The 12,623-nt window shown below is 38.1% G+C and overlaps 1 protein-coding gene across 3 annotated transcripts in view; it reads left to right on the top strand.

Moving 5' to 3' along the window:
* The window catches only part of BLTP3B (bridge-like lipid transfer protein family member 3B), a 60,032-nt gene extending 48,980 nt beyond the window's left edge, over positions 1 to 11,052 (top strand). For all 3 annotated transcript variants that reach the window (XM_087766723.1, XM_087766724.1, XM_087766725.1), the window contains 4 exons: positions 1,547 to 1,803; positions 3,978 to 4,086; positions 6,758 to 6,927; positions 7,653 to 11,052. In XM_087766723.1, the coding sequence (XP_087622849.1) occupies positions 1,547 to 1,803; positions 3,978 to 4,086; positions 6,758 to 6,927; positions 7,653 to 7,778 (662 nt within the window). In that variant the 3' untranslated portion in view covers positions 7,779 to 11,052. The remainder of the gene's footprint in view (positions 1 to 1,546; positions 1,804 to 3,977; positions 4,087 to 6,757; positions 6,928 to 7,652) is intronic.
* The last annotated feature ends 1,571 nt before the right edge of the window (positions 11,053 to 12,623 follow it).

Here is a 12,623-nt window from a genome sequence, read left to right as displayed (position 1 = left end):
TGGGATAATTGAGGGTAGAGGAGCAGAGGCGATGTCAAGACGTCTCTAGTCCAATCCTGTTCTCAAATCAGGGTCAGCTCTGAGATCAGGCCAGGTTGCTCAGGGCTTTATGCCATCAGGTCTTGGAAAGGACCTCCAAGGGCAGAGACTGCATCACCTCTCTAGGAAGCCTGCACCACTACTTCGTTTTCCTCATTCCTTACATTCAGTTTGAACTTCTCTTGTTCCAATTTGAGCTGTTGTCTCTCAACCTTCTGACGAGCACCACTGTGAAGAGCCTGGCTCTGTCTTTATAACCTCATCGTAGGCGTTGGAAGGCTGCTAGTAGATTTCCCGTGTGCCTTCTCTTCACCTTTCTGGTAATTGCTCATATATGTACAAGAAGAAATCAAGAAGGGGAGATTACAATAAACTGCATGTCAGTCATATGGGGAGAGGAGAAAGAATAGTATTAAAGAAACAAAAATAGAAAAACGAAGTCTTACTTCATCTTAAATTTAACTTCATCCACTTTTTTTCCAGTTTCTAAGCTTGTAAACATTGGACTTTCCTGAGGGAACCAGAGTTTAAACCAAGAAGCTTTTTTTTGTTGTTGTTTCCATTCTCTCAAATTTGAGTTAGAGGCTCTACTAATAAAAATTGACGTAATTCAGTTGATTTTACTTGAGTTACTTTGATTTCAGCTATCTTTCAAGTTTCAAGGTTTGCTTCTTAATGGAATTACTGTGAATTACTATGAACGTGCCTTTTGTCATACAGATAATTTCTGTAGGTCAGCCATCATAGTAACCAAATGACTTGAGAATCTCATGGGGTAATTATTTCTGGTGGTGAACTAATTTTTGTGCAACAAATGGATACTGGCCATTTCCCCCGCCTCTGCCCCGGTATCTGGTTACCTTAAATCTTTATTTTATTATAATTTTAGAACTGTTTAGTTGAATGTTGCAGTTGTCCTTACTGGTTAAAGATACTGAAAGTAACAAGAAACTGCTAGGGGGTTTTTAAGGTTCAAATCTACTGCCACCCAAATAACGGAAGCACCATGTGGTTGTGTTCTCCATCTTAGTGCATTGCTGTTTATGTTCCTGTGTGTTAGGAAGTAAGTTCCTGAGTCAGGAAATTCTGCCTTTCCAAGAGAATACCTGCTCTCCTGACAGAGTGAACTGGCTTAAATTTTTTTTCTGAATTAAAATTGAAGGAGTTAGTGGAAAAGTATGCAAAATAATTGTTTTTGCCATCATCAAGACATTGAGGAAACACAAATTTTTTGTGCACGGTGATACTTCTGTATTGTCCCTTTCTATTGTCACAGTGAGGTACTAGTCCTTGTATGTACTGTTTATTTCTCTTTAGTACTTCGAAGTGATATACTTAGAAATTTGCTCTGAAGTTCTGTATTTGCAACGCTGTAATTCATGGATAATGCTTGTAAAGTATTTTTGGAAAAATCAGTTGGACAATAGAGGTAGAAGTAATTGCATCATAATTCCTTTTTTTGTACATTGCAAAATTTTAATGCAAATTTGTTTTCCTTTTGCAACAGGTTCTGACTGTAAATCTGTGGCTGGACCAGTTAATTCATCACCTGAGATTAGTTTGAGATGGGAAAGTGGGCCTAGTGCTGTCATACATTCTCTGCTGGCTGTAAAAAACGGTTTTCTTCAGTGTCATGTAGAGAACTTCAGTGCTGAATTTCTAACATCTTCCCTCACAAACATTCAGCATTTTCTAGAAGATGAAACTGTCGCAGAAGTGATGCCTATGAAGATAAAAGTTTCTAATGCAAGGATTAATTTAAAAGTATGTTAACAATGGGTTATTTGGCTGCTCTAAAGAAACTGTGTTCTTGTTTCTTTGATGATAAACTACTAATCTGGATACAGTTAACTTCAAAGAAACTGCTATCATGCTCTGGAAGGTCTTTAGATAACACTAAAACAATTTAAAAATCCATAGATTTGGTTAGCTCTGTGGTATGCCTAGAGGGGAATTATCTGCATGACCAAGCTATTTATATGAATTAATATTTTATACTTCCTCCTCTCCCAGTCTCTTTTGTAGAGTGACAGAGTCTGGGAGTTTTATAGGTAAGGAATACCAAGTTCCTGGAGGCACAAGGTATTTTTTTCTGGTTGGGCTTTTTTGCTTAGCATAGTAATGGTTTTCTAGTTACAAAACACAGATTTTAGAGGTTAATTCTCTCTCCTACTTAGAGGATAGTTCTTCCAATGAAAGTTCAGTACAAAAGAATGAAAAAGGTTATGGGAATTCCAGGTCAAACCACTTGAATACTGTTTCTTAGAACCCAGATTTCAAGTTCTGCCCTACCTAGAAACAGATGCTAAATAATGCAAGCTTTTCTCACCATTGTAGCTTAAAATAGTAATGTTAAGAGGACACTCCTGCTCAAGTCTCCTAGGGGATTTTCTTTCAGTCATTTAAAGGAGATGGTGAGTTTTGTGCTGCACAGCCATTGAATATAAAATAAGGACACTTTTTTGGGGGGGTGGGGGGAGAACAACAAAAAACTAAACAAATGTAAAGATAAGATGGTAATTATAACATTGCTTTGGAAATTAATAATCACCCATATAAACTTTGAACAAAGTGAGGACTGGAACAGCAGCTCCAGTTCTGCATCTGGGGCTAAGGCCTTGATTCTGCTAAGATCATTCTTGACTGGAAGGGCAATTGTTATCTCTGTGTTGTCCTACTCAAAGTGCATCAGTATTCCCTCCCTCCGTGATGCAGCTTTTCCATCCCCTGAGGATCCTTAGGCACTCCTTTAGGGCTGTTTCTACTACAGGAGTAGCACAAGCACTTTCTGTAAGGGCTGTGGATCTGTTCCTCAGATTTCAATGTATCACAAATGTGAATGCCCCAATGCAAAAAGGAAAGTCTTAACATGCAGTCATTTAAATTTAAAAACAGGATTGTGCTGGTTTATTGGCAAGAAGGTGGACTTCAGCAAAACGTTCTTGAGCAAGCAGCTGTTTGAGGTGGGGAAAATACATTAATAAACGAGCAATAAGTCTGCTTAGCAGCGAAAGCGCTGAAGTGCTCACTCAGCAGTGCACACAAGTCACAGTCAAGTTACTCATGATGGTTGACAAACTGCAAATTTGACATACAGATGATTAATTTCTATAGAGTTGTTGGGTAATAAAGAGCAAGAGGATGTTGTTCAAACCTATGCTGCATTGCCTGTTCAATGCAGTATATTCTTTGATTTCTTCTGCATGAGACTTGATGCAGTGTGTTTCATGGGGGGGGTAGAATTTAAGAAAGGTTATTTTATTTTTGCATTTTCTACTGCGATCTCAGTGCTGCTTCAAGAAACTTTGGCAGTTATATCTCAACAGCTTTCTTGCTCTGTGCTTAATGCTGATATATATAGTTTCTGATTATACTGGCTGCGTTATTCTGCTTGACAGGGATGAACTATAAAGACTTCCTGGGGAGACCCCAAAAGAAGTAATTTGTAAAGTTTCTCTTCTGTTGAGTATAATAATATAACTGAACTGCAGCTGGTGTCATCCTAAACTAAGTTCTAAAAAGGCAAAATCCACTCAAGGAGGATAGCTGTACCCATTCAATCTTTAAATAGTTCAAGGGAAAATCAGATACTATATAGTGCAGGCTTCTTATCTCTGACTGTGAGAGCTCCTGAGCTGAAGAATGTCTCGAATTGGGATATAATCTTATTGAGATGTCTGTAAAAATACTTTGAAGTATTTCAGTCAGACTGTATATATTGAGTTCAGCAGACTTACTCCAGAGATAAATTTGGGCCTTTAATATGATCCCCTGGAAAAAAAAAAAGGAGCAGAAGTTTAGTGGAGATCCCATTAGAAAACTCTACTCTGAAATGTTCACTTTCAAGTTTCATTAAATCCACTTATGTTTAATTTAACATCTTAATTAGCTATTTTGATTTCCAGGTAAACTCATTTTTGAATACTTGTATTTTTTAGGATGACAGTCCACGTGAAAATCTCAAGGCATCGGAGCTGGTACCGATAAAACTACATATTGACATACTCTGGATAGAAAGAAATGATGATGGCTCTTTTCTCATTAGAGGTTTGTATGTTCCTGCACCTTGATATCTCAATATTATAATCTAATTATTTTTAATACTGTTTTTCTCCTTTGTGCAGACATGTGGCTAAAAATGAAAAGATAACTGATGGTAATTTGTGTAAGTTGTGTTGCCATATACCTTAATTCTAAATGTAGTCACGTGAGGAAAATAACCTATTTGAATAGTGTATTGGCTGTGATAACAACCCACAGCTGAATCAATCTGAGAGAAATAAAAATATGCATGTAAGTTCATAAGGATATGCTTCATCAGTGCATATCACTTCATCATGATATGTCTAAGGTTCCCTTGATTGACTACAAACCAAACAAAAAAATTGCCTTTCTTTACAGATCACCAAGGTGGTTACCTGTTGTCTTTGTGTTATGGGTAGTAATAGAGAATATTGTAGGACAAAAGACTATTTGAGAAGTACAAGCAGCAGTTTTCAGTTCTGTATATTATGGTGGCATCCTGGCAGCTCATGGCTGAGATTGCACTGGGACTTGTATTTCGAACAGTGACTTAACTTCGTACTTTTCATGAAACGTGTATACACAATTTTTTTCTACATGTATGGGCAAACACTAAATACTCGTAACAAGGCAATACATTTAGAGCTGGAACTTTACTGTTGTCTTTCACAGATATGTCAAAGAATCATAGAGTAATCTAGGTTGGAAGAAGCCTCTAGAGGTCATCTGGTCCTACTCCTTGCTCAAAGTGGGGGCAGATTAGATCAAGTTGCTCAATGCCCTGTCCAATCAAGTTTTGAGCATCAAAAAAGTGATACCACAGCCTGCCCTAAATAATTTGTCCCAGTGTTTGACCACTGTTATGGTTTATTTTTTTTGGTAATATCTAATTGGAATTTCCTTTGCTGCAGCTTGTGTCTGTTGCTTCCTGTCCTGCCACCTCAAGGCAGAGGTGCTTGAGCACCTCAGGGAAGTCTGGTCCATCTTCTCTATACGCTTCCACTAGGTAGGCAAAGGCAGCATTAAGATCATCCCATAGACTTCTCATCTTCAGATTTGACAAGTGCATCTCTCTGAGGCCCTCATTTGTACATTGTGTGCTCCTGGCCACAGTCACCTTGGTGGTCCTCTGTTGTCAGTATCTTTCTCACGCTAGGGTATCCAAAACTGGATCTAGTATTCCAGATGTGGTCTTACTGGTGCTGAGTATAGGGGAATAATAACTTCCCTCATCTTGCTAGCTATACCCTTGCTAGTACAGCTTGTACGTGCTTGGTCTTTGCTGTCAGAGCTCACTGCTGACTCATGATAAATCCTGTTGACCAAGGCCTACATGTCACTTCCTGCAAAGTTGCTTTCTGTCCAGTTGGTCCCCAACCTGTAATGGAGCAAGAGGTTATTTACTCCCAGCTGCAGGACTTCACACTGGCTTCAGCTGACCTTCATGAGGCTCCAGTCAGCCCATTTCTCCAGCCTGTCCAGGTTCCTCTGAAAAACAGCCTTGCCCTTCAGCGTGTCAGTCACGCTTCCATTTGGTATTGTTCACAAAATTGCAGAGGGTGCACCCACCTTTTCATCCAGGTCCTGAATATATTAATCCAACAACATGCAATGTAGTGTATGACTTGAGGAAGAGGAGGCTGCAGTGTGATCTTAATGCCCCTTCACCACCTAATGGGAAGGTATAGCAAAGATGGACCAGACTTCTCAGAGGTATGCTGTGGCATGATTTGATTGTATTTTAATTTCTCCACATTATCTAATACATTGTTTGAGTGTTTAAAGATGTTCAGTGCATTTTGGTCATCTTTTTATAATAAACATTGGAAGAAGTAGTAATTTAGTGAGAAAACACTTAGTTTTAAGGTTTCTTTCAGGTCATATTTTTCCCCCTTTTTGCTGAAGTGCTTTGATCCCTATTCTTGTCAGGGACTGCTCAGGTACAGTGACTTCAAAGGCATAGGTCAAATGCTATCTGCACTGCAGTGATTTATGTATCTGTATTTATGTGCTACATTTTTGAGTCCTCGTGTGTGGTGGGAGGAGGGAGTAATGAACATAAAACTCTTGTTCAGAAGGAAATGTTTAAAAAAGAAAAAAAAAAAACAACCCAGAGTATTTTTTAGACTACTAAGAACCATGACCCTCATTTTTTCCCTTGGTGTACAGCAGTGTATTTTAATAGATGTTACAGTGCACTTCAGTTATAAATGCTAGAAATTTCCTTTAATGCCAAGTCATTTAAGTTATTTTCTAATTTAAAAACTTGATCCTGCAGGTTTATCTCACTGTGTCTTCAAATGTAAATGCAGTTTTCAGATCTGATTTGGACCTGGAAACAGTATATTAATAGCAATATTAATAGTTCTCAAACTTCTAATTATTGAGAATGCATATTCTGTGGTGATGATATTGGTCAGTATAAAAATGTGATAATTTTCTCGAAGGTGGAAGCTACATATTGCTTCTTCTCATGCCTTTTTTCCTTTATCTCTTCTTCCAAAAGGGTATATGAATTTTAAGTAATTCTTTATTCTTAAATTTGATTTTGGGAGGTAAATATAAATGTACTTAATATTACAAATATATTTGTTTAGGTGGTTTTAATTTTGTCCTGATGAGAATCAAACTTAAAAAAAAAAAAAAAAGACAGAAAACCCTAAGCACTACTCTTAAGTATCTTTCTGTGATATAGACAATCAAAGAGTAAATGATGTGTCAAAGATGAAGAATTCAAGTAGTGCATTGCAGCAAGCAACTGGACCTGTTGGACACAAAACACAGGACCAAGCCACGCAGACAACTTCTGAAATTCCCAGACCACCTAAATCAAGCAGGGATTCAGCTGACTTCCTTAAAAATGAGGTATTAAGCATTCCTTTTGACTCCTTCCCCTCCCACCCCCCAAATTATGTTATAATCATTAATCATCATAATTGTTAGATTATCTGGGGGTGGTCTTGGGGGTTACTTCTGCTTTGAAATCTGTTTGAGATGGAAAATATGAATTATGGATATTATAGTATGGTTCAGTACTTAAGCATGCAAAATAAATTTAATACTACTTTCTAAATAGGGTAATAATACACTGCAGACTAATTCTTCTCCTTTGCATCAGAGGGAGTTCTATGAGGGAGCAAGTCCCTTCTTCTCCCCGTCTCCCTCATCCCTGTGCAACACAACTGCCAAAGACAAAGGACTAGACTGTTAAGTTAGACCGTTACTAATCTGTCAATCATACCTGGATTTGGAATTGATGATGACAGAACCCGCACATCAATTTAGCTGGTTTTTTTTCCACTGGGTAAGAATCCATTCCTAGAGCTCAGAACCTCGTGTCATTTCCACTCCATTTCAGAATGGAAATGGCATAGCTAAAACACTGGGTATCTTGCCTTTCAAGCTAACTGCATCAACTCTCTCCATCTTCTACACTCATTGACTGGGAATCGGTCACAATTGACTCAGCCCCAATAAACCTGCACTCAGAATCAATGTGAGCATATGGTATTTTAAAAGTTCCTGTAATGGAAAAAGTTGTCAGTATGCAGGAATACTAATAATGCTCTTTTCTAACCCGATCACTTCAGCTTGTTGAAGAAAATGAATGTCTCAAACAGGAACTAGCCAAAGCCAAAATGGCTCTCGCTGAGGTCCAAATGGAAAAAGATGCCCTGCTTCATCGTATAAAGAAGATGAATGTTGATCATCAGTAGGACAGTGTTCTGTTGGTGCAAGGCGTCATCAACAGAACTTCAGGTGATGGTGGCATCTAAAATACTGTTTGTAAATCGCTGGAAGACATGGTTATTTTTTTTGTCACAGACAAAGTTTTGTCATTATGAACAAAATGTTTGTGAACTAGTTACTATTCCGAAATTATCATTAAACATTGTAATTTTTTTCAGCCCACTTTAAACTGAAATGACTTTGGAAAAATCAGTTTATACTGTACTTTATTAATTTACTGAAGAAAAAAATCATATCTACTTTAATATTATCAAAGGAGATGTTATTTTTTATGTGTTTTCTGAAAAGTGGATGGGTCAGCAATGACAGAAGGTGCCTAGGTGCATAACTGAATAAAATGTACCACGCCTCATTAACAAACCGTACCTCTGTTTGTTAAGGTTATGTTGTTTTATTGTTACCAGAAGGTATCTATACAGGAGGTTACATTTGCACTACGATGATACGGGCTAGATCCTCTAGAATAGTATAGCTCCTGAAAATTAAAATGCCGGCCCTAAACTGGCCCTAAATTCAGTGTAATTTGCCCAGAGAGGATTTTAAGAATAATCCTCTGGTGCTATAGAGTTCCCTATACCCTTTCCATATGCACTCCTAAAATACCACAGTAAATGCTGGAGAATTTAAGTAAGAGGGCATACTACTGGGCTTTCCTTCTGCATGAAGGTCCACTGTGTCTGTACAGCTGATATAATTTAGACATTCACACTTCTTTTTTTCCCCTCTCTCTGTGATGAGGATATAGCCCTGCAGCAGGATCCAGCCCTTTGTGAAAGGTGAGCTTTGAGCCATTTTGCATGCATGTCTGATTTCTGCACAACTCATCAGACATGCCCAAGGATTTGGTCCAATGTATTTAAATATGTAATGTCAATGCTTGTGAGGGGGGAAAATCCTACAGGGATTTATGAATTGTATATTGCTTTTTTTTGATAAAAAAGCTGTAGAGAATCATTTGATTACCCAATGAAATTGTAAGATTACCTGAAATGTAATTATACAGTTTAAATCATGGGTGATTTGTACAAATGGAACAATAATTTTCAGCTAAAACCTGGTACGGATGACTAAATAAAAAAGCACAACACTGTAAAATAGAGAATATAAGAGCGTGCTTCTAAACAATTTAGGAAACAACATACAAAATCATACATGCCTGTAAGAGATTGTTTTTGGTAGAAGTAAAAATGACTGAATAATTTAACTATTGACCTTGAATCTGACAACTGAAAATCTTTCTTTTAATTGCTGCCACAATTGTTTCTGCTCCATGGGATGTTTGAGGGAAGTTTTGTTTGTAGATATGCAGACAAATCTCAAAAAGTGTTTAGTATCCTGTGGTTTGACTTTGCATATTCAGGCTGTCAAACTAGTTTTAATTAAAATGGTTTTCATTAAAACTTTTTGAAGGACACATAATTTACACTACTGAAAATAGTTATTGAAAGTATGTAGATTTTAATCAAGAACTTTGTGGAAGAACTGGTTCAGGCACTATTTTAAAGCCTGCCTTATGAAACCCTAGTTGAAACTCCCTTTAATGCCCATGGAAATTTTTATCTTATTATTCTGAATAAGGTGAAAAAATATACACACAACTGTTTCTAACAGAGAAATGAAATATTTATATTTCAAAAGGTATTTAAGACAACACAGTATTAAATATGAGTAGTCCAATTTCACACAAATATCGTGTCAGATTCAGGGGAGGAGTTCTCAACTGGTTTAATTCTGATTGGTACTATTAAAGTCAGTAATTCTTACTTGGTTTATACCTGCCAAGATCTAGTTAGAATTATTCTGAAGAAAGGAATGTATAGAGTGCTTAGTAGCATGTTGCTGGAATAATACATTGAGAATTGTCTAATTCTTAAAAAGAAATAAACAGCAATATCAAATGCCGGTCCTTATTACTGCACAAGCTAATACTTGCTTCTTTTAACAAAAACACCCCAATGACCTAAACCCAAAACAACAGCCCAAACCAGCTCTTCTCAGTACAGATGTTGAAATTCAGGGTATCACTTTCTTGCACTTCATTATAACTGAATACATTTCTACTTCATGGCAGTTTTGCAGTAATGAGCATCATCTGTGAACACTTCAGAAGAGATGGGTGTGCTTAGTTGTGGACTTGACATTACTGAGAGTGACAGTGCTGTGTTTTGCTGTTGAAAAAATGCAGAGGGAGAGTTAGTTTATTAATGTTTGAAAGTACAAAGTTAAACTAAGCCTTAATAGGTTATACTAAAAATAGCGATTAAAGGCCTCAGATTAAATAAAAAGGCTTAATTCATTCTCAGGGCTCTGCTAGTGTTCATAACCTCCTTAAATCCTAGATATGAAATGTGTACCATCAGTAGAGCTTCTTGAATGAATCACCGCTTTTATTCTGCAAAGAACTAAATGGAACAGAGTTTGGAGAACTTCAGTGTATACAGAAAACTGACTCTAGAAGTCTTACAGGCAAAGTGTTACCAAGTTTTATTTTACGTTTTCTGTGGAAATTTAAACTGGTCTACAGATTAGCTTAACACTCATTCAGCTTGTTTAGAAATATGAATATGAGCCAGCAGTGTGCCTAGGTGGCCAAGAACACCAATGGCATCCTGGCTTGTATCAGGAATAGCGTGGCTAGCAGGACTAGGGAAGTGATCAGCCCCCTGTACTCGGCACTGGTGAGGCCGCACCTCGAGTACTGTGTTCAGTTTTGGGCCCGTCACTACAAGAAGGACATCGAGGTGCTGGAGCGTGTCCCAAGAAGGGCAACAAGGCTGGTGAAGGGTCTAGAACACGTCTTATGAGGAGCGGCTGAGGGAGCTGGGGTTGTTTAGCCTGGAGAAGAGGAGGCTGAGGGGTGACCTTATTGCTCTCTACAACTACCTGACAGGAGGTTGTAGCGAGGTGGTAGTTGGTCTCTTCTCCCGAGTAACAAGACAAGAGGAAATGGCCTCAAGTTGCACCAGGAGACGTTTAGGTTGGATATTAGGAAAAATTTCTTCACTGACAGGGTAGTCAGGCACTGGAACAGGCTGCCGAGGGAAGTGGTTGAGTCCCCACCCCTAGAGGTATTTAAAAGACGTGTAGATGTGATGCTTAGGGACATGGTTTACGGGTGGACTTGGCAGTACTAGGTTAACGATTGGACTTGATGATCTTAAAGATCTTTTCCAACCTAAGCGTTTCTATGAGGCTATGAAATACTGTTTTAATGTCTAATAAAGCTTTCAAGTTAGCTCACCTTGAAGAGGCTGTGCCCTTTCCCTGGTTAGGTCATTGAATCATTCTGGCGTGCACTGTTCCAGTTCTCACAGTAACTCTAACGTTGTTGGTAAGCATCAATTTTAAATCAAAATTTTGTGGCCTTACAGAATTAATTATAAAAGGCCTGTTGGAGAGGCAGCTTCATAGAGATTATGCCTGTTCTCTGATGTCCCTGCTCCAGCTTCGTGACAGTAGCTATTCCAGTCCCTGGATTAAACCCACCACGGCTGTTGGCAGAGGGGACCATGGTTCTGGCTGGGAGGGAACTGCTTTTCCCTCCCCCACCCCCCTGCCTAAGTCCTTTATTTCCTGGTCCCATTAGCCATGGCTGTTTTGTATGCTTTCTCCCCTAGGAATTGACTTGGAGTTTTAAACTGGGATCATAATTGATCTCTAAAGGATAAGTGCTAGCTACAGAATGCTTTCCAAGTCTGACATGATAATGATTACCTTTATTCATAATAAATTCATAATAAATGTAAGGGGAATGTGATAATAAAGGTAAAGACTTTATCAAGCATCTACAATTCCAAGAGTACAAAACGTTCGAATGTATTGCAGAAGCAAGCTCCTGTGCAGTGACCAGATTTCAGGTAAGTAACGATGGAGAAAATAGTTTCAATATAAAAAATGTGCTCATATTGGTCTAGTTCTTAAAACATTCATCACAAAATGCTTGAAGTAGATTTTCAGCTCACTTGCTATCTGCAAATTTTAGAGAGTACTTCAGATTCTGATTCAGCCGTTGATATAAATCAATGTCTTTTTATCTACTGTAGGAACAGAAACTGACCTTGCTAGTATGTTAAGTAGCAATGAAGTTGTGGGTACTTGTTGCAAAATCGACTAATTCATCCCTCCCAGTAGGGAAACGAGTTTTTTGACAGCCCTGCAACACAACCTCATCTTTTTTTTTTTTTTTTTTTTTTTTTCTTCCAACCCATGCCACTTCATTTTTGCTGGCTATCTTTTGAATAGCAGCCCCGTCTCCTCTGCCTTCAGATGCCTGTCGCTGTGAACCTAGTAGCAGGCTTTGTAGTGCTGGAGCACATCTCTAATGTATTGAGGCAAACGCGTGGCTTTGCCTGGTGGAGGCAATCTGCACTAAGCTGCACTCTGTTTAGTTTTGTGGTAGTGTACCTGCTGATCTTGTCTTACTAACGACATGGAATCTGAAAGCATGAGCAGCACAAAGATCATCTTAATCAGGATTAAGGGATGCAAAAAATGCGTAGTGAAAAGCTAGGAATAGTGGTCTTGTGCTGGAGGAACAAAGCTCTGTTTCTCAAATTAAGCAAAAGCATAAATCTTAAGATTACTATAAATAGAAGCTGTGTAGTTACAGTTCTATGTATTTTTTAGCATTCTTATATAAAAACTTAAACTTTAAAACCTCATATTTCTAAAATTATTTTCTCTGAAATTTGTTTTAGTGAATTATTTAAATTCATGATGGTCTCCTCATTGCATGTAGAGGGCCAAACCTGCTGTCACTTTAGGGAAGTAATTATGGATTTATACAAGTTTCAAGCAGCTTAAACTGCTTC

This window comes from Nipponia nippon, unplaced genomic scaffold (assembly GCF_047370975.1).
Source record: "Nipponia nippon isolate SJK-2023a ecotype South Korea unplaced genomic scaffold, ASM4737097v1 scaffold_3, whole genome shotgun sequence".
NCBI classification, from domain to species: Eukaryota; Metazoa; Chordata; class Aves; order Pelecaniformes; family Threskiornithidae; genus Nipponia; species Nipponia nippon.
The sequence above is the reverse complement of the archived record's forward strand: the minus strand, read 5'-3'. Positions and strand labels throughout refer to the sequence as shown.